This window comes from Stegastes partitus, unplaced genomic scaffold, assembly GCF_000690725.1.
Source record: "Stegastes partitus isolate 25-593 unplaced genomic scaffold, Stegastes_partitus-1.0.2 Scaffold800, whole genome shotgun sequence".
In the NCBI taxonomy this organism is placed as follows: domain Eukaryota; kingdom Metazoa; phylum Chordata; class Actinopteri; family Pomacentridae; genus Stegastes; species Stegastes partitus.
In genome coordinates this window covers 104216-126955 of record NW_007578531.1, presented here as the reverse complement: position 1 = coordinate 126955, position 22740 = coordinate 104216, and the positions used below count along the sequence as shown (strand labels likewise).

The window sequence follows — 22740 nt, the reverse complement described above, 5'->3', positions numbered from 1 at the left end:
ATAATTTAAAGGTTACATGTCATAAAAAATAAATCAAATCACTATTTTTGAAAATATTGTTTTGATTAGAACATTATGTACAGCTTTGGCCTGTATTTTTGTTTGTTTTTTACAGTCAAAATGTAAATTAATGAATTTTTCTGTGATTTAACTAGATATGTTTTATGAGTTATTTACCATTTTCAGTCTTAAATACTTTTTTTCCCCCTTTTAAATAACAGCAAATATCTGTAAAATAACTTTTGTTTTTGCTAATCTTAATACTCAAAAACAGTGTCATTTTATTGCCATGCATTGTAAAAGAACATCAATCGTTTGTAAAAGTACATATTTTTTTTATGTGAACATTATTTACAGTTTTGGGCTGCTAATGGTTATCATGTAATTATTTTTATTTTATTTTATTATGTTACTAGCTTTCTATAATTAAAAAACAAACAAAAAAACAGGGAAAACCTCTAAAATAACAGTAAATTTAATATATATATATCTTCACTTTCTTCTTTATTTAATATGTGTGAATGTGAGATTATTATCCTTATTTATATTATGTATACATTTACTCATATCTATGTTTTTCTCATTGTTGTCATAACAGTAAAAATATAACCTGTGTTCAGTGATAAATAGAGTAACGTATTTCGTAAGTCGACCATATTCAAAACTGTTTTGGTCTTTATTAACAGAATGAAATAAAAGATTTTATTGCAGCTTTAACCTCTTTAGACCTCAATTTTTTTATTTTTTTAAATAAAATCCACAAATTCAGTCAGTAACAGCTTCAAAACTGAGAGGCCACAATAACCAACCTTGCAGTGACCTTTAATAACCTCCAGCAGAAATGAACATTTCTACTTCTGCCTGATCAAAACTGAAGAGTCAGTGATGTTAAAAACTGGATGCAATAGACATGAAGCACAACAAAGCTGCATCCATTTCAACCTTTGTCATTGCAGGCAGCCTCTGCAGGGTTAAGCAACAACGACTTACTGTGATGGACACATACTGGTAAACTACACAAACATCCACTTTATCCTAACGTACATCGTCGCAAAGCTAAAAGCAGGACTGTTTCCCATAACAAGCACTTTTGGAGACATTACATTTGATTTTATGGGTCCTCGGGGGAGATTATGTGGTGCTGAATATAAGCGTAATATCTACTGTATATACAAAATGCTAATGAAACAGATCAACAGACGCAGTTTGAACGTAGTGCATCATTGGTCACATTAAATAGTTTACTACAAAAATGGATTCTTCTATAAAGTGACAAGATTTAGACTTTATACATAAATACGACGCGTCATCGCGGCCTCCTCCTTGTCACTTTAAGTTCTCTACAGAACAGCATTACATCAAAGAAACAAACACATCCTCTCCAACCATCTTTCAGTTGTGCTCCTCCTGAGCAGCCTTGGTGATGAACATCCCTCCCTTCGCCGGATGCCAGCTCGACAAATAGGTATTGAATAAGACTCTCCCTCGAGTCCGGGTAAGCCTTTTCTTGTCTTGAATATATTGTGTAACTGTTTTCTCCCTCCCCTGTCTGCCTCTTTGTAGTTCTTCTTCTTCTTACAACACATCGTCTGGGATGCGAATGTCCACAGAGGGTGAAGGAACACTCAGCTATGTGCGAATGCTGCTACTCATAACAAGAAAAAAAAGAAGAAGTAACTGATGTAACAAGAGTGTTGACTGGTGCTCTCTACAGGACGCTATCGCTGGCTGTTGGATCTAAGTAAGATCTAAACACTGATATAAGTAAATGGAATGGAGGCTTGTTTGTACCTGCTGTTAATGAGATGCTCTGAATATGAGACAACAGTAGCTTATTTATAGGAGTCCAACAATTATCCAGGGTCTTGCATGCAAACCCAGATAACGTACAACGATCAGCCACAACATTAAAACCACCTTCCTAATATTGAGCTCTGACCTGTTGAGGCCATCTGTCATCATCGCCGCCGCCAGGATAGTCGTCCTCATCTATGTACTCCAGGTCATCATACACCTCCATCATGCCAGCCATTCTTCTCCCCAGTCTGGGTTCTACAGGTATTCAGGTGTTCTGTGTAATTATAGTTGCCACCATTTCTGTTGGAGCCATCGTCGTGGCGTTGGTCTGGGTTTGGGTCATGCTGGATGTCGAGGGATCCTCATCGTAGTCCGCTTCGTCACCATCCTCATCATTGTACTCTCCCACGCTGCTGCCATCATCATCCTCATCAAGACTTCTAAAGGTTGCATCAGTTACCAAGACGTTAGTTGTAGATGGGATCTGTTTTGGAAGCCAAGTCGACTCCTTGAAGTCGTGTTCCTCCAACCATTCTTAAACAATGTCCATAGTGCAGCAGATTGCATTATTTGAGGCCATTAAGGGATTTATGTGGTCCATAACAAGGATTATTTAGGTGTCAAAGTACGTGGGTGCTTCAAAAAGTTATTGGGAACAAATTGCGTAAGTCCCATTTCAGGGCCAAACTGTACACTATAAAGCTCTACATACCTGTCCACAAAAACTCAAATGTTTGTCATTTTTTTGCAAGCAGAGGAAAGCTTGGAGCTGGTGTGCTCCAGGACAATCCATCCATCCATCCATCCATCCATCCAACACAGGTGGCAGAAGCAACAAAGAGTGGCTGAACCTTCCTCACCATCTGAATTGTTTCCCAAACTGAGCTCAAACTTGTGTGGTTGCCATTTTTAGAGCTATAATGAGGTCATGCATGCTGTCGAGGAGCATCTGGAGGTTGCATGGTGGATTATCTGAGGCCACTACCATAAAGGGATACATGTCATATGTAATAATGTTGAGGTAGGAGTCAAAGTAAAAGAAACATTGGGCGTAACTTCCATATTGGGGCATAACTGTATAATATAAAGCCTTATATACCTGTCCACAAAACCTCTAATACTGGTTATCTTTTCTTTGTAAGGTGATGAAAGGTGGGAGCTGATGTGGTGTTAGTCCAGGACAATGTGTCAGAAGCCAAAGAAGCAGCAAAATGTTGCCTAACTGACCTGCACCGATGAAATCCCACTTGTGTGGTCGCCATTTTTCAGAATAATGATGATGAGGTCATGCATGCTGTTGAGGCGCATCTAGATGTGACCTTCTTCCACGAAGGGATAGCAAAGCTTGAACATTAGTGGTGCATTGAAGTTAAAGGTCAACTATGCTGAAAAATAATGCAAGTACAGTCTTTCTCCTTGTCAAGTTTTCTGGTGAGCATGAGAACTTTTTAAAGTTCCCTGCTAAGATCCACATGAGTGCCAGGACCCAAGGTTTTCCACAAAATCAGTGGCCAGAGGATCATACTGTCTCCATCTGCCCGCCAGCTTCCCATATTGCATCCTGCTGCTATTTCTTCCCCAGATAAATGATGCACAGGCACCTGGACGCCCACATGATGTAAACAAAAATGGGATTTTTCCATTGCTTTACGCTTCAGGTTTGATGCCCACATGCCAGTTATGAGTGTTTTCATGGGTGGTCAGAGGTCAAAGTGGGGTGCTCTCATCTTTCTTTGACAACCAGCATTGACGTTTTCAGCAGCTCTCAAAATCGTTGGTTCACTGCTTGTCCTTCATTGGACTAATCTTGGTAAATAACCAGCACTGTGTGACCCAGTGGCCACGTTTCCTGCTTCCAACGCATCAACTTCAAGAACTGACTGCTCACCTTCTCACAGGTGCCATTGTAATGAGACAATCGATGGTGTTCACTTCATCCGTCAGTGGTTTTAATAGTGTGGCTGATTGGTGTTAGCGGTGGTGTTTTCATTAGAGCTGCAGCGATTGATTACTTTCATAGTCAATGAATCAATTTGTTGTTTGGTCTTCAAAATGTCAGAATATGATCAATGCCTCCCGAAGCCCAACACGACGTCCTCGGATGTCTTGTTTTGTCCAACGCCCGACTGATATTCAGTTTACTGACATAGAGGAGGAAAGAAATAAGAAAATATTCACATTTAAGAAGCTTGAATCAGACGACTTTGAAGATTTTTTTTTCAATCAGTTATCAAAAACTCGCCAATCGTTTAATGTTTGACGTGTGTTCTTCACTGTATTTTGCTTCCCACTGAAGTCATCTCGAATGAGCAAAACAGAATTAACACTTCTTCAATTTTCAAATCCGAAATACACATTCAGATTGGTCTATTGACCCATATGTACGATGGCCCACAAGTGTCACAACAAAACAAAAGCCACAACACAACACAAAAAGCCACAACGGTACAAAATAAGCCACAACACAGCACAATAAGCCGCAACACGACACAATTAGCCGCAACACAACACAACGGCTGCAATGGAAGTTGTACTTTTAACCCGGAAGTTACACTGTGAAGTGCGCAGCGCCACACGAAGTGGGCAGAAGCCAGAGGTTGTTGGAAACAAGTCGAGAAGTAAGTAAAATACTGATAGTAAATAATGTTCAATAATTTCGGTATGCGCTATTACAGCTGTTGTTATCAAAGTCAACAACTGCTTTAATAGCGCATACCGAGATTAATGGACACTATTTGCCATCAGTTTTTTACTTACTTTCAATTCAATTCAATTCAGTTTTATTTGTATAGTGCATATTTACAACAACAAGTAATCTAATAGCACTTCACAAAGGCAGAGACAGAAACACCCAACAATTTGGATTCCCTATAAGCTTCAGCAGTCCGCAAGCAGTCCGCAACAGTGAGAAGGAACCGAAAACCCCTGCAGGGGAAAAAAAACCTCCGACAGAACCAGGCTCAGGGAGGGACGGCCATCTGCCTCGACCGGTTGGGTGGATGTAGGATGAATTATAAAATTTAGTTTACAGTTAAACAAGTTATTAGAATTTATTGTCCTTTTGTAACAGGAGGCATCACGGTGGGGGCAGCGGGATGCAGAAGGTGAGGGCAGCGGCTGTAATTCAGGAGCTCCAGATCCAGAGATTGAGAGTTGTTTCCAACAATCTCCGGCTTCTGCCCACTTCACAGTATAACTTCCGGGTTAAAAAAAACAACTTCCGTTGCAGCCGTTGGGTCGTGTTGCGGCTTATTTTGTAGTGTTGTGGCTTTTGTTTTGTTGTGACACTTCCGGGCCACTGTACATATGGGCCAAAACATGCTCAGAGTTTCTATCACTGAGCTGTGTGAAACAAAAATGTGTATGACTTTAAAATGCTCGTAACAGCGAGGCGACAATAAGCTCATAAGCACAACACCAAATCTGATGAGCAGCGAAGATCCTGCTGATTCGGTGATTCCCTTCCAATCAACGCCTGATTGAGAGGTTTGCCTCGCCGATCTGATGGCTCCCCGAGGAGGCTTTTATTTGTGCTGATGCACGTGTTATTAGCCGTTGCTCTGTTTGCTTTGAAATAATACGCCGCTGTTTATGCGGGCGGGATTACAGCTTACTTTGTTTTGCATTAAAAGGCGGCGGAGATGGAACAACGCTGATTACAGCGTCGCCGCGCACTCCATCAAGGCGGGCGCCCAGCTCGCTGACACGTTGGCAAAATTGATACCGAATAAAACATATTTATGGACGAACATGTAGGGGAAAAAAAAAAGAAAGATGTGAAAGCTGCTGGTGTCGGAGCTCAGATTTCTTGTGCTTTACTGCCCTCCATGGCCGCATAAGTTTATAGAGATTGTTCCTCAGCCGGTAATTCACACACAAGTCCTTTATTATACGGCCTCCACATCCATTATAATGAGTCATGCTGGGGAAGATACACATGAAAAAAGTCTTTACTGAAGACACAATGCTCCCTTCAGCTTTATTATTAATGACAGAGGAGATATATCGACCATAAACATCACATACGTGCCATATTTTTCTTGCTGTTTATTAAGTTCTGTTCATGCTATAGTTACTGTAGCTGCTGTTATTTATTTTGGCTCCCATTGGGCTGTAATTTATTCCACACATAAGTCCTTCTGTACATATTTGTGCTTGGATGCTGCACATAAGTGTTGTGCTCGGGGGTTTGTTTGCTTGTTTTTTTTTTCACTTTTTTGTTATTAATTTTAAATGTTTTTGTCTAACATCACTAGAGTGACACGGAGAACCTGATAAGGTTTTGATTTCAAGCAGGTTTGACCTCTGTGGTGCTCTTTTACCCAAAAATATTAGAAATCAGCAACAGCTTCCGGCATGATTTCAAATTCTTTCCCTGTTTTTCAAGCAGCTCTACAGGCGGATCTGTGAAACATGCTTACATAGCTGATTATTGAATCCAAAATTCAAAATTTTTCCTTTTTTTTTAAATCACTTCCTGATAAAATAAAGCATTATTTTAAATCTGATTGGTCTCTGATTGGTCAGACAGCCTGTTAACACTGCAGGACAGATACGTCAACAGCATTTCAGCACAGTTTATGTTAGAGTTTGTGCCATTTTAGATTTTGACATTAAGGTTTTGAGTTTTGCTGCAAGTGTACATCGATCCCAGGTAGAGGCTATCGGTCTCCTTAATTACTAATTATCGGTATTGGTCCTGACAAAACCATATTGGTTGACCTCTTTGAACCTCTGCGTCCAATCTGTTGGTTGGTTGGTTGTTGGCTCTGGTGAGCAGGTTTTATCATTTATGCTCCATGATGCTGGAACAGTCGGTTTTATGGTAATTTTTTTCAGTATCTTTGAAACGCACAGAACTACAAATGGACCTACAAACGTAAACTGTGAATTTGCACATTTAATGTAAAATACCATGAAACCTGTAACTATGAATGATCTTAAAATGTCATTTTTGTTTCAAGAAAATTTACATTTCTACCATAAAATAACATTAAAATACACAATGTATCGTAATTTCCCAAATGCTTCCCTTTAAACTGTTGAATTCAAGTTTACTACGGTAAAATATATTTCTAGTAATATAGAATCAGTAAAAACAGAAGAAGAAGGACTGGTTTTGTAATTTTAAATGGATTTGTTTGTTAAATCAGAAGTGTTTTTGCATGTTTAAAAAGGTTTTACAACAAAAATGTTAAGTGAATATATTCACAGTATCACTGAATATAAGAATTTACAGTTTTCATCATTCCATCTATCAATTAATCCTGTTATTATTGGGTTTTTTTTGTTGTTTTTTTTTTACATATGTAAATGTCTGTCATTTAACTTTAAAAAGCCCAAAAAATTAAAAAAACAAAAAAACAAAAAAAAAAACAAAACTACACATAAGCTCATGTTAAATTAACAGTTGAAAATTGAAAATTTAATGATGGAAGTATGGAAAATGACTGTATTTTATTACTTTCTTTTTAAAAAAACAAAAAACAAAACAGTATTTCTATATAAAACGTTCTTTATTTTTTAATTTGCAGTTTTTTGTTTTGGACCCCAGCGGATCAAATCTTAAAATTTTTTACAGTTTTCCTGCATTTTCTATTAATTTTTAAAATTGTTTTTATGCAGTTAAGTCCTGGTAGTGTCAGCTGGGACGGGTTGCAGCCATCCAAGACCTCGACCAAGACCTGGTGCAGCTGGTGGATTGTTTTTCTGTCTCTTTTATTCCAGTTTTTCAAGTTTTCGTCTAGTTTTTATTCTTATATCATGCTTTGTGTTTTAATCTAGTTTGATGCAGTTTTTAATATTTTAACTTCATGCTTTGTCTTTTTTCTTCTTTTATAATCGAGCTTCGTTTCCGTCTCTGTGGAGCACTTTGACCTGCAATAAGCTTCATGAAAGGTGCTTTACACAATGAAGTCTGACTGCTTTCACTCAACTAATCATCTGATAAACCTTCAACTTCGTGAAGACGTCTAAAGTGACGCTGATCAACGTGAGTATAAATAATTTAACATGATCACAGATGACTCTCAGGACTTCATTTGGCCGCCAGATGCCTCAATCCACAGATTTCTCACGAAGGGGCAGAATATCAGCAATCTTTCATTTGCCTTAAAAAATAAATAGATCTAATGCCTCCTTATCTCGGTGTGTGTAAAGCGAGCTGCGTGATGCAAGTTCAGATATTGCAATCCGACGCCTGCAGGCTGCAATATCTCCGCATGAGTAATGCGAGTGGAGCTAAAAGCCATAAATGTTATAAGCACTGCACACTTTTCCCACCTCTGAAGGTAGAAATCTATCCCACGGTGCACCTCGGCGAGCGCGAGAAAGTCCTGTAAAGTTTCGCGAGGAGTGAATCTTTGCATCGGCTGGGAAATCAACAAAACAGCTGCCGAGGTGGAAAGCAGTTTGTCTCTTGAACTTCAAAACTAACGAGTGAAGAGGACGAGGGGGAAGGAACACTTCAAATCTATACATTCCTGCAGACTTTTATGCAAAACTTAATAGAGGACTGACGGTGTGATGAGCCTGAAAATGCAGCTCAGGTGTTAAGCCGTGACCCCCCCGGGGGGAAGAAGCGGACCTTTCATTTTGACCCGGATTAAATATTGATGGCCTGCGATAATAGAGGACGGAGCACAGATTCCTGCCACACACCGGCGTGCAGGGCGCTCAGGGTCAGCTCTTTGTGAATTAACTTTATCTATGTGTATGTTACCGAGACGAGTCACAAAACATCCATTTAGAAATTAAACGTTAATTGAATCCGGTGGGTTTTTTTTTTCCCCACCACCTCTTCCCACGCTGCTCTAATTTATCAGGCTGTAAAAGCACGACTCGTACACGGCGCAGCTGCACTAAAAGTCAACCTTCAAATCTAATTAAAAATCCAGACCAGGAAGAAAAAAAAAACCCTCCTTGACTGATGTGTGATTAGTTAGTAGAATGTGCCAAGTGAACCAGACGTGGCCACATTTATTCAGCTGCTTGTCGAGAAGGTGGGACACCGAACCTGACAGGACAAAAAAAAGACTTGCATGCAGACATGAATAATGCAGGAGGAGCTCAGGATTTAAGGTTCCTATCTCCCAGCGACGGTGCTGTTTTATAGCGGCTGTAACGGGCTTGTAACCGGAATGTTTTGCCGGTTAAAAGTTGGGGGAGTTTTTCTTTTCATTCGGCTGCTGCGATTGAGATTTCCCCCGGCAATAGTAAAATGTCAAACTGCCGCAGTAAAGCTCGCCGCAAGGCCGCGGTCAGATCAGGTGTGATAAGAGCTGTTGTGATGGGATTGGAAAAAAAAAAAACATGACGTGGGATCACACTGACATCTGCTGGAGGACGGCGGAGCGTGCAGAGCATCTCTATTGAACTGATGTAGAAGAAGTTCTTGTTTTATCCTTATTTAGCTAAAAATCAGTCAATGCAAGCAACATAAACAGACTAAAACAATTTATTCCTGCTACAAAACAGCATAAGAGTGCTTAAAATATCAGTTAAAATGCATAAACAGGTGTGATTTTGATTCAATTTGAATTATTTTTGTGACTTCCTGCGTTTGGACATACTGTTGCTGTAAATGTAAAGATAACAATAATTTTTTTTGTGTCTTCTGACTCTATTAGAAGCAAATATTTACTAAAACACTGACGTGGTAGCCATTTCCTTTGCCACAAACTTAGTTTAACTGTATGATGACGGTGCTAAAACACAGAAATAACACCACGAAGCCTTTAGGGCCCAACTGATATGGATTTTTTGAGGCCGATTCCAATATTTGAAAAAAATCCAGATAACTGATTAATTGGCTGATTAATTTTAAAAACATATAATTAATGAAATAGCTTCTTTTTTGGTCCCTTAACAACAACAAATGTATGAATCACAGGCAGAACATTTTACTGTTTGGTCCTTTAGTATTTGTTTAACTTTACAACAGAGAGGAATTTTCAAGAACAAAACCATGAAAACAAGAAAACATTGAACGTCTTACATGTTTTATGGGTTGTGTTTGAACAACTGCAAGCAGAATTATTCATACAGGTGATGAAAAAGGGTTTCTTTTTGCTGGAAATGACATAAACGTGACAAAGGGAGATAAGACGCCTATTACAGATGTTAGTGGTGAATTTTCTGCTCTTTTTTTCAATGTTTTTACCAAAAATGCCATATCAACAATAAACTATACCCTTTCATAGCTTTCTTTGCAAAGCCTTTAGTTGCCACCACAGCATTTAAAACTGCTGGCAATCTTTTTGTATGCCTTCACTGCCCTTTTGTCTTTAGTTCCCGCCACCAGTTTTGTTGTGATTCAGGTCTGGACTCCAACAGGTTGTTTTCTGTTAACCAGGTCTTGCTGTACATTTCAGATCATTGTCTAGTCAGCAGGTTTTATGTTCTTGTTTTTCTGCAGATGGCCTCATGATGCTGTTTACTTTTACAAGGCCAACAAGGCTTTTTTTCTTTTGCTGAACAACAACCTTAAAGCATCCCATTCCACCTCCATGCTTGAGTGTTCTTGGGGTTTAATGCTTTTCCATTCTTTCACCAAACTAAAACTACGTCCGTGTGTCCAAACAACACAAGTTTTGTTGCTTCTGACCACAAACAAGCGGCTTTCTTCTTTGTCTTGGGGAGTTTTTGCAAAGGCGATGCAAACTTTGTGTGTCTGTCTGTCTCTAATATGGTGGTATCCATGACGACAGATCTTGATCAGCGTTCCCTGGAGTATTGGGATGTTGGTACCAGAGCGGCTTAGACTCATCAGAATGGCCTTAGCGGTGATCTCTGGCTTCATCTCGACCTCATGCCATCTTGCCGGTCACTTTGGGTTCCTACCACCTCCTCTGAGGATTTTTCAGTGTGGAACTACTTGTACTTTTTCATTAAGCTTTGCTCTGTGGATCCACTGGCACTTGAAAACACCTGGATATGACTTTATAGCCTTTTTGCTTCTCGTGTGCAGCCAGAACTCTCTGGATCTTGAGAGCAAGCTGGAGAAGCTCTTTAGTTTTAGCCATGATCTGGAATTAACTAATTACTGATTCCCCATCACTGCACCAACTGTTCATTAGGACATGATATAAGCTGCATTTTCTCCAATATATGAGCGTTTTGCATGTGGCCTTTTAGTGAAAATGTAAAAAACAACTTCCAGAGAGTTAAAATTGATCATTAACATCTCGAGCACTGTGTTTTAATATCTTTTCTCATTTGTTTACGTCATTTCCAGCTAAAATGAACCTATTGATCAATTTAAAAATCCCGCTTAAATGTGCATATTGTTTGCCAAAAAGTCACATTCCCATAGAAATATGTGGTTTTCTACATCATACCTGCAGCCTGCCTTTTATTCTAAGAGTCAGTTTACAAAGAAGAAGACAAAATGTTTAAGAAGTATCTAATTAATTAGCAACACCAATACTGACAGTTTGATCTTGTTTATGATGATAATAAGGCTGCAGCTCTGTCATTCCATATTATTATATGATATCATGCTGTGATCTGGGATGCTAACAGTAAAGTGGACTTACCAGTGAGGATGACCTGTGAAGCTCCTCTGATGCCTCTAAAGAAGACTTCATGTCCACATGTATGTGTGCAGGTAGAAGTCCTTAACATGATGATGTCTTTGTCTGGCATCCCATCAAACTAAACCTCTGACTTGCTGAGGAAGCATCCTTCTGTCACTGGTTCCACGTGTTAGAAACACCTCAGAACTTCTGCTCTGCTTTGTGCGTTTTGACCCAGTCCTCGTGATTGGTTCGGTTTTGAAACTCAGTTTCACACTTGACTCTTTCTGTAAAAGCAGGTGGCTGCACTACGGAGTCACTTCCGGGCTTCCTCTGTTCAAGTCGGCTTCATAAAAGCTAAACCCCAGGTGGTTTTCAGCTTTCTTCGTCAACACCTGCTTCAAACTTGGTGCGCGTGCACGTAAAGGACGCGTTCACCGCGTCACGTGACTTCTCCGCACGAAAAGAAACGATCGCGTGCAGCTGATTCAGTTTTAACGGAGAATATAAAAAATATATGACGATTTTAAAAAAGCGCTGCAAGACAGGAATGCTGCTAGAAAACTGTTAAACGGACGTTAATATATTTATTTCACCGATAAATGCATATTTCTAACTGACACATTAAAGCCGTTAAACTTTAAACTTCATAGATTTAAACATGACTTTGCATTAAAGTGCATTTATGTCTGACACTGTCCCATAATGCAGGATATCACCTTAATTTTTATGACAAAAACAAACAAAAAAAAAATGCTAGAAAGAGACAAAAAATAACCACAAAGAGTCAAAAAGATGCACAAAATGTACAAAATGACCACAAACAGAAAGAAATTACAGATTTAGTAATGCAAATTATAATAAACAAATACATTATGAGGGAATATTATAGATTAATATAATTATTTATCCGTAAAGGGAAATTCTCAAGCAGTCAATAAACTATAAAGTGGTTAAATCAAGTTTACCAGCTGCCACATAAAAGTGCTAATTAATAAATTGTTCTAAAATGAAGCATTTTGCATAATGAGTACTTTGCTTTTTGTTATTACATTTTGATGCAAATATTTTTGTACTTTTACTTAATTATAAAATGTAAAGCATGACTTTTACTTGTAACAGAGCACATCTGCAGGGCAATAAGACTCACCAAAGCTGTAGAGTTGATGTAGTACTGTTATTTATTATTTAGGTGCAACAGCCTCCACCTGGTCTTGACTTAATGTTCACATTAAACATCAAAATAGACATTTTAATTTTAATGCCTGACATGCTAGTTCGAGTATGTCTGATACTGCTGATTTTCTGCTGTTTTCACCTCAACGGTCTCTAGAGTTTAGTCAGGTTGGTTCAAAAACAAGAAAAAAAAACCACCTTTCGGGGGACTTGTTGGGGGGAAACTTTTTTATTTCTAAACAGAAAAGCAGTTCTGAATGCACAACACGTCCAAACTTGGGGTGGCTGCTGCTACAACAGCAGAAGTCCGTGTCAGGATCCACCGCTGTCAGCCGACGACTGAAGTCTGAGGCTGCAGTGGGCACAGACTCAGCAAAACTAGACAGTAGGAACTCAGCTGAAGCTCAGAATTTGGCATCGACAGCATGAATCCATGTAACCAACCCGCCTTGTGTCAACTGTTCGGGCTGCTGCTGGTATAATGATGGTTTCTTGGACACTTTGGGTCAATCATGGTTCAAATGCCAAAGTCTTCTGAGCATGTCCATCCCAGTTTACCAGCTTCTAACAGAAAACTTCTGTGGCCTCTGCAGTCATGAGATCTGAATCCAGTAGAACATATTTAGTTGTGGTAGAATCAAGCAATAACCTCCTGTGTTTAAAATTAAAGCTAATGTTGAAGTGCCAAAAACTGCAGTTCCTCGATTGGCCACTTGAGGCTGGCTACAAAATTGAGTCAATCCCCATAGACTCCCATGTTAAAATGACCAACTTTACAGCAGGAATAAACATGTTTACAGCCTGGTACAACAAACAGTTTAGGTCTCTATAGCTAATTTATCTGCTCATGACACCTGCACAGGGAGTGAATATTTATATAACTCACCCATTTAAATTGTATTAAGGCTTAAAGTTGTTCATAATTAAAGATGTTAGCACGGCCGACCTCAGCTCCACTTGCCTCTTTGCACATTTTCCAATTAGCTGAAAGTTAGTCACCATACTGAGACATCATGGAGGCTTTAGGTACCATTACATACAGTCTTTGGGTGGAACTGGAGACTCGCAGTGTGACATTTTATGTAACATGGAGCAGAAGAAGAACGTTTCCCACATCTTCAGAAAGAATTGGGGCTGTTTGAGGGCTAAACCCACTGATAAAGAGAATTACAGTTCAGCTTCTGCTTTCTCTTTCGCCACTAAAAACGCAGCAGTAAATTGACTTATTAGGAGCTAGGCAGGGTGCATAAGGAAACTGTCAACATCACACAGACAGAGCTCGGTGTTAATACAGCTACAAACAGAAGTTATGTCTAATTCTCTGTAGTGGAGTCACTTCAAAATTATATCATTTAAAAGTCTTTTTTTTTCCTAAAAAGGGCATCCAGCCTTTGAGTTGTTAGAGGCCTAACAGAACGCCGGGGTTAAACGCTGATTATTACTTCAAACACTGGCTGGCGTCGGGCATTCAGGAACGAAATGAAACGATGTGAATCGTGCTCGTCCCTGTAACATCTGCGCCTCTAACCCTTCATTATTCACACAGCATTGGTCTCTTATGTGGTTCACATTAGAGGTCGCGCCGTTGCGAGATTTGAACTCGTGTAAAACTTTTAATAGCTAACTGCTGTCAACCTCTGGGGCCGACCTTGACAGGCCGCGATTGAACTGGCGCCGGGTGGGCGTGAGGCGCTCCTCTGAAGGTTACACAACGCAGTGATGAGCGCGCGATTGTAATTGCCGTTTTTCTCCCCCCACCCTCCTGGTTGAAAAGGTTTGATTGAAGATGTAAAGACGTCATGTAGATATGAAAGTGACGCAAAAAAAAAAAAAGAGACCAACTGGACAGGTAATGAGTTGAAGTTTTATTATCTTCTCTTTCATGCTCCTGTACAAGGACGTTTAGCAAAAATCTGTCCTCATTAAAAAAGGCAGGAAATAAATTTTGAATCGTGCCGTGCTCTATTTCGCAACACGACCAGACTTCGTGTCATTTTTACATTAAAAAAACAGAAGCTCTAATGTCCTCTGAGCCTCGCATAAACACTGAATAAAACAGCAGCTCGCATTAAAAGGAGAACCGCACCTTCAAATACTATTACAGATACATACGATAAATTAGTGATTAATGGATTCAGTGTTGTTGCGTGAGGAAGAAGTCGAGTTTAATATGTGTGCAGTAAGTGCAGGATTGTACAAACACTGGAAAAATCTTCATTTTTTCCCATTTATGTTAAAAAAATACAAAAAGGCAGCAAAAAAGCCTCAAAATAATCTATACAGTGCTGACAGCTCTGATCTAGGCGACTAATAAATGCAGTTTTCTCTCTTTAACACATCTTGCGTGAGTTACAATAACATCATATTTAGTTGCAGCAACAGCTTTGAAACAAGCTTTAAAGTCTGCAGAAACACTGAGTCACGATTGTCACAGTGAAATAATTCAACTTTTCAGTCAGAAACACGACTTAGTCTGCTCATAAGTCTCCTTCATGATTCCTACTGTCAGTGTAGAAATGATATCAAGTCACACCGACTTCAGTCTTGCTCCTCTTTGACTTCCTGTCTCCACTTTTGTCCTTCATTACACCTTTAAAACCTTCATCTTGTGTAACACTAGGGATTTCTGGGGCGCCTCCGCCTCCTGTGATTAGTTTCTTTGTTTACTCCATCTGCAGGAGACCACCAATCTCTGTCCGCTCTCTCTCGGAGTGGGTAATTACTGTAATCACGGCCTGTCGTCAGGACTCCCCTTGCAGTAACAGATTCCGCCTGTGGATCTCATTGAGGACGACATCGCTGTTGGAGCCGTCAGATATTCCGCTGTCCGCAAATACAGAGCCTGAAAGGGGACGAACACGGTAAACATGTCACATGGAAGCTAAGTCTACATGTGTTGTATGAAAAGGCTTATCAGATATTGGGAAACGTACCGCTGCTATTGGTGGCATCGCTGATGACGGAGGAGCTCCTGGAGGTGGAGTTGAGAGCTGAGGTGGTTGCTGTGGCGACCGATAGATTCCTGTTGTTGGCGGTGGCGGTCCGACTCCATTCTGCAGAACACACGGTTGTATGTGAACTGAGCTTAATGTACGTCTATTAGTTTTTGCACTTTTCCAGCCTAATTAGTAGGTCGACGTGTTAACTGTCTTATTTCAAGATTTTGAACTTTTTCGCTTAAAAACCTCTAATTGATGTCAAATCTCTGCTCAGGATGCTTGTAAAGTCAAGCACCCACTTTGAGAGCTGTCCTGAAGTCTGTGATGCTTTCTAGAAGGCTTGAAATTGCAGTCACATAGCCAAGCTTGTCTTCTAGTTCAAGCCGCTCTAGGATCAACTCTCTGAGAATAGCAGCCAATGAGAGTGAAAGGAAAAAAAGCAGGATATAAATAGATTCATTTGACATGAGAAGGTTTGCACAGACTTGATCACAGTACATGAAGGTGAGGTCTGTTATGAGACCAAGGAGGCTGCAATTTCAGGCTCAGGGCATGATGGGAAACTGGTTTAGAAGTTTGATTGGTTTAGAAGTTGGTTCAAAAACATTTACAGACATTTACAATAGATTTGGATTTTACTAGTCAGATTTTGCACCATATAGTTATCGTTAGAGTGCAAAAACTGTGATATCTATCAATCATAGAGGCTCAATATGTTAATATCACAGGACAAAACACAGAATTCATTCAGTATATCATAGATCTAGTCCATACGAATGGTAAAATATTGGCTTCAAGTATGTAGCAAGAGAAAAAAATCTTATAAGTGCAGATGTGAATTCCTCACAAACTATTATATTGATAATACTTATTGTCTTGTATTCTTTCTACTATATTGACTATTTAGGACTTCTACAGGACAGTAGAGAGAGAGACAGGAAAGTGGGGAGAAGAATGGGGGCGGGACCTGCAGCAAATGTCCATGAGCTGGATTCGAACCCATGACCGCTGCATCGGGGACTATAGCCCCAGTACATGGGTCACCAGCTCAACCAGTTGAGCTATAGCGGCGGCTGGTTTTGTTTTTTTGTTTTTTTTAAAATTCAGTTTAAGACGGACATGTCCAATAATCAAGCCTGATCAGCTGATTTTTGCAAAGCTGCAAACATGCAGTTTTAAAATGCAGGTTGAATCATGAGCAGTTTATATTTTAAAGGAAATCGAGGCTGCAAACAAGCTGATATATGGGTTTCAAATACTCTGAATTGGATTGCACTGCACAGACTGAAGGCTGCTGGAAACTGACTTGACTGCAGCTTTTTGTCTCTTCCTGCTGCTGCCGCCTGCTATCGTCCACCTTGGTCACTTTATTGTGGGTTTTTTTTTTTTGTTATTTTCATCTCTACATTGAATTTTGTCATGTGAGTACCATAATGTCAACAAAATATACGTAGAAGGACGACCTTTGTGTAGTTATAGCCTGTAGTCTGAGCTCAGCATCATGAGAAAACATTTATAAGTTAGTTTTTCTCTCATAATTTCTCTCTTTGTGTCATTTCTGTTTGATAAACAGCAATTCTGTGTTTGCAGTGATTTGACAGATGCTGGTATGGATTCTGCAAATATTCGGTGTGATCTAAACCCTGTTAATTTGATCATTTATGTGTTTGATTTTTGTACAAGTTGGCACCATTAAAAGTTCACCGAATTAGTCAATAGCAGCTCGTTGTTGCAGTGTACCTATAAAACTACAGACAACTCTCACTGGATTCACTCAACAGGGAGGAAAACTTAAAAACATCACGATTCTTCGTTAAGTTCTCAAGTTAGGAGGAGCGTCTCTTTCCTTTGATTTCTGAGTGGATTTATGGATGTTTATTTGCAATGGACATCCGCAATGATGAAATCCTCAGAAAGTGTGAGACACACTGGAGCTATTTCAGATTTGACTAAGTTATGACTGCAAGAAGGAACATGAATTATAGCATAAACAGGGACAATCGAGCACTACGATGATTCAAATACCTACGTCTGACACCAAATCAGCTACAAGAACTAACCTCCAAACCAACTGTCACAGAGATAAGAGCACATCCAGGTAACACACCTGAGTTTTCAGCCAGTCGCAGACTTCCACAGCAAAGATAGGTTCTCCATTGCCTGCGGACGTTCTCCTTCACGGCACAGTGGAAAACAAAGACAAAGAAACCTGCACAGGACGAGTTAAACCGTTAGAAAGTCGCCTCTGGGATAAATTTTGTGTATTAAAATAAGGTTTGGGTAATAATATGGATAAAAAAGTATCTTTCAATTAAGCGGGCATCTCATTTTGGAGTTGAACCCAGTGTGTTGATCCACACCTTGCAGAGAGTTGAATATGGAGAAGAGGTAGACGAAGGGTAAGTAGAGGGGCCCCCAGGCGAACAGAGCGAAGCCCCAGGTGAGGCCGAGCAGGATGATGAGGCCGGAGATCCGGCGCACGTCGGTCACCCCGCCTCTGTTGGGAGACTGGTTCTGGGGGTTCTGCTTCTTGATGCGATGCAGCTGGACCATGACGACGATGAAGACCAGCGAACACAGCACGAACATCAGCAGGAAGTAGGCCACCACGCCCACGTAGAAGGCGATGTCGTTACGCAGCCAGCAGCTAGAGGGCGACACGTTAAGACAAAGAAGAAGCTAAAATGTCACCCCAAAAAAGTTAAAAAGATGGAAAACTGAGGATTTCCTTGATTGGACTGTTTTTTATATCCCCACTAGGATTGTTTCATGATATTTTCTTGCAGCTCAGGTTGGTGTTTCTGTTTATTTTCAGGTGGTTGCACAAGAGTACTGTTTGACACTATAGCAATGTGGTTTCTATGACACCTTTAGGTGGTTGCTAAGGGCGATGCAGGTGATGTCTGTGTTTCTGTTGACATTCAGAGAAACAGAGTTTTTTCCACAAGGGATATTCTGACTTTCAATTGTGGGAAAAACACAATAAATTTTGATGCAAGACCCACACAGCTACTTGGTGTCACAAGTCCAGATGTCTGTCAATGATCCTTTTTAATTTAACTCAGTTAGTGAGGAAAAAAAACTCTTTAGCACAAAGAAAAGAGACACAAATACTGATTTAGTTTGAACACTATAAGCAGAACACAGCAAAGTAGATTGTTTGTCATCCCCTAGTGGTCAAATACTGTAACATCAAGAATAATGCCAGGAGAAGTGTTCACAAATATTTCAGAAAAGAAAGAAAATCTATTATTTAAACTCTTTTTAGATTTGAAATTACATTCTTTTACATATTGGCAGCAGCTATCTTCAGAAGTCTTACTCACTTGTACCTCTGCTGTTACCCTTTTGAGTTTTAAATGTACTATAAATAGAATAAAAACGATGAACAGAGCTTGTTTTTTAAAAGATATGTTGAAACCTAACTTCTTTCACAAACATTGAGCTGGTTGGGAAGAAACTGTGTAGAATATTTGCACTACTTCGCCTCTCAATACTAAAAAATAATTGACATTTCTGCATAACTCACAAGTCGTCTGACGTGCCATCTGTGTATCGTCCATATGTAACCACACCATAGTTGTCTTTGTCCACTGATATCACAATAATCACCACAATCAGAGGAATACCTGCAACAAACAATGAGTAAAACATAAAAATGTGTAATTGGTGCAAACACATATCTAATATTTGGCGTTTGAAGGTTCCTACCCCAGCCCATCAGGGAGAACTTGAGCATGTAATTGCCCACGTAGGGCGTGAACACTCTGACGATGCTCAGGTACATGTGCAGGGCCTCGAGCCCGGCCCAGGTGAACGATGTCAGGAGGAAGTAGTGCAGGAAGAAGGCAGTGCTGATGCACAAGCCGATGGCAGGGTAAAGCGCCAGCCAGCCGTCCAGCAGGAAGACCAGGTTGAGGAAGAGGAGGGAGAAGCAGAGCTGGACCAGGATCTTGGATGGAATATCTCGGAGGAGTTTACTGCAAAGACAGTAGAGTTAATTGAGAAAACTATGTGAATAAGATTTTGGTGGTTTGGGATTAGAGATGGATTCTTACTCAAATGAAAGATATGTCAGCAAGGTGACGGAAAGAAAAATAGCCGAGATTCCACAGCCGATGTAGGTGATGAACGTAAGAATCTGAGCGTGCTGGCGGTCTATTATTCCCTCTCTGGACAAATCCTGTGTTGAGGATGAGCCACACAAAACACAAACAGTAAACACAAAGATCATTTCTGCTGCCATTGTTTTATTATCAGTGTTGCACAGACACTAACCAGCAGTATAGCAAAGGATGTAAGATGGTTGCAGCTGCAGGTTGTGTCTTCAGGTGTGGCATTGACAACAAAGCAGCCGGCAGAGCTCCAGCCTCCTCCGCCGCCTAAACAATGGAAACGCCACACACAAGAATATTTATGCCCGTTCCAAATTGGCTGCTAACGGACTCTGCTTGGCATGACTGTACTCACCATTCATAGTGAAGTCCCAGAATGCACAGGAGGCAACGTAGTTCCCCTACAAAACCGAGAGCAAAGACGAGGGAACAGCAATGCAGAGGAATGCTTAACAGCTTTACAGACAAAAGTGAAGCAAGACATGAAAATAATATAATTTTTGTGCAGACTCACATTCACCGGGTTGACGTTTCGGATGGTGAACTCAATGTTTTCCGTGAGGTTGCTAATGGACAGATTGGCCACACTGGAGCCCAGGATCGGACTGACAAGGGTTTGGTTGTCTAATGATTCGTCCTGCAAAAATAAGGAAATGTGAAGGTTTAGTTTAAACGAGGGTGATGTTGGCTTTACATCTCATTCAACTGTACTGCATAATCTTTTGTCACAACTGCTGAAGTTAAGTTTTGGCATCAGTTGAGTTAAAAAATATGAAATGAAGAAGTAAAAACATGATAAGTCCTAAAGTGTGGCTGCAACAAAGTACCTGGAAGAATGAACTTCTGGTGTAGAAAGTGAACTGGACCCTGCTGGCCTGCTGCTGCTGCTCAGGACTCAGACCGGATGTGAGGGACGACGGCAGAAACACAGACCCCAGAGGAGACGCTGACCTCTTGAACCGGGAACTCCTGAGGGCGCTGAGCTAGAAGCACATTAGAAAATGAGAAAGAAAATCAGTAAATGGCAACAGGATCTTCCAGTTTGTCTCTTTGAGGTCAGTTCATGCATGTTTCTGTTGCAGCATTTGGATTTGAAGACTTTGCGCCTCGGGCGAGCCTCTCTATTATTTATCCGTTTGCTTGTACAAGCGTCCCAAGTCAGATCCACCAAAGTCTCTTAACTGCACAATCTTGCCTGACAATAAAAACTCCCAGTGTTCATTTGTTCTGCTCCATTTGAGAGGAAAGCAACATTGCCAGAAAAAGCAAAAAAAGAACAATTTCACTCCAAGGGGCATCAAATCAACAAGTTTAATGGTGTCACTTGTGGTGTTAAAGGACTAAAAAGCTCTAAAACACACTCAAGGAAGGCAACCCAACCCCCCAAAAAGCACAATATGGGCTCCTTAACTCAGAGAAAATCAGTGAATGCCACAAACTTTCCGATATCCCTCACACAGGGTACATAAAAACAAACCTGTTCATGCAAGTGATTCTCATATGATGCACACTGTGTGTCATTGAATGCATGATGTGAGCTACCTGGACGTTATTGGTGTTGAAAATGTCCGCAGAAGTTGCTGGAAAGTTGGTCCCATCCACTGTCCTGATGGCCAGAACCAGTGAATCTGTGGAGAGGGTCTCTGAGTCACCGGTGACAACCAGCTTAAGACCCAGATTATCCACCGCTTGAATCAACCTGTCGCCAAGAAAAGACAACAGAAACATTGTAGAAAAACCTCATTTGTATGTGCACGTGAGCGTTTTGTGTGGGAGGCGTGTGATTTGAACCTGTTAGAAGATGAAGAGAGCGCCGCTGAATCTCCGTCCAGCAGGTTGTTGATGGCGCTCAGGGCCTTTTGTCCCACTGACCTAGAGACAGACGGGCTGTCCAGAAGCTTCTCCAAATTGTCCACCAACTGTGCCACCTGTAACATCCATCAAATTACAGTATTTATCTCCAAAATAACAAAATTAGACACAAGAACCACAGGGGTTAATGCACTTTAAAAAAAACAAAAAACAGCAACCAGTATTTTACTGGTGAAGTTGTTCAAGACAATTTTGTTTGTGTCAGGTCAGAGTTCGTCACTAGTCAAACATCTTTTTATCGTTTATGTGCAGAGTAGTGTGAAAAACGTTGATAGGTAAATATCTACAGTATGTAGAGCTACAATTTTGTAACCTGTGGGCACTATCTTGATTCCACTTTTTCCTTTTTGTCAAATAAATAATCGAAGAAATTAAATCTTGAGATTTATCAGTTTTTTATGATAATGTTTGTCTTTGTAGCCGTGTTACACAGCACAAAAGACATTTCTGAGTTCTCCCGGCTTCTAGTCATGGTTATGCAATTTCCATAAATGTTCACACCTTTACATTGCAGTGAAAAATGAGCCCCACAGTAATTAAAACTGTGACAAGGGTGAAAAAAATGCCTCGAAAGTGCTTTGGGTTCAGAGCCTTTGCATACTGTTGATTTCTAAATGTCTGAATAAAGAGCTCCATTAAACAAGACTTCTCTTCCAAAAGCGTTTTTAATATGTTCACATTAAGTCTACTAGTTAAGCAGACTGATGTACAGTTAGGTAGATTAGTGCCTTCACCTGAGAGGAGTTGAGCTGAGATGCGTCCTGTGTTTGATCCAGCAGCTCGTTTGCATCTTCCTCCTGTTGTTCTTCTCCTGTCGTTGTCCCTGAGTTGGTTGTAGAAGTAGTCTCCGCACCTTGACAAAAAAAAATAAAAAATCAAGCAATATATCTAAGTGTTGTTCTGTTTTGGTCTGCTAAACATCCCTGTGACTGACTTTAAAATTTACATACCAGTCATAGTTGTGGCTGTGGTTGCGTTGGCGAGAGCAGTGGTAGGGAGAGAAGTAGTGCCGTTTATCTCGGTTTGAACAGTCGTAGCTGGTGTGGTGGTCGCAGCTGTATTTGTAGTGTCAACAAGGGATGCATTCGCTGTTGTTGTTAAATTGCTCCCTGGTTCTTGGGTTGTTTGGATGGTGGTGGCAGCTGTGGTGGAGTTGGTCTCATTTCTGTCGGCTGTTGTGGCATCACTCACACTGACAGTGGTGTGATTTGTAGTCTGGTTGTTCAGTGAAGCTGCTGTTGTTTCATTGAATTGTGTAGTGGCTGGCACTGTAGTGTTGTTATTAGGAGCTGCTGTTGTGTGATTGTTGCTCAGTGTAGTTGCATT

The 22740-nt window shown here is 40.4% G+C and overlaps 1 protein-coding gene across 1 annotated transcript in view; it reads right to left on the bottom strand.

Annotated features, from left to right (window-relative positions):
* Positions 1-14340: 14340 nt before the first annotated feature.
* adgrg2a (adhesion G protein-coupled receptor G2a) overlaps positions 14341-22740 on the bottom strand; it is a 28608-nt gene continuing 20208 nt past the window's right edge. The window contains exons 17-31 of the mRNA XM_008292308.1: positions 22365-22740; positions 22149-22267; positions 21334-21470; positions 21085-21241; positions 20370-20525; positions 20057-20179; positions 19898-19943; positions 19706-19809; positions 19486-19610; positions 19139-19407; positions 18957-19056; positions 17788-18074; positions 17535-17636; positions 15422-15541; positions 14341-15330 (exon numbers count right to left, since the gene is read on the bottom strand). Of these exons, the coding sequence (XP_008290530.1) occupies positions 15230-15330; positions 15422-15541; positions 17535-17636; positions 17788-18074; positions 18957-19056; positions 19139-19407; positions 19486-19610; positions 19706-19809; positions 19898-19943; positions 20057-20179; positions 20370-20525; positions 21085-21241; positions 21334-21470; positions 22149-22267; positions 22365-22740 (2322 nt within the window). The 3' untranslated portion in view covers positions 14341-15229. The remainder of the gene's footprint in view (positions 15331-15421; positions 15542-17534; positions 17637-17787; positions 18075-18956; positions 19057-19138; positions 19408-19485; positions 19611-19705; positions 19810-19897; positions 19944-20056; positions 20180-20369; positions 20526-21084; positions 21242-21333; positions 21471-22148; positions 22268-22364) is intronic.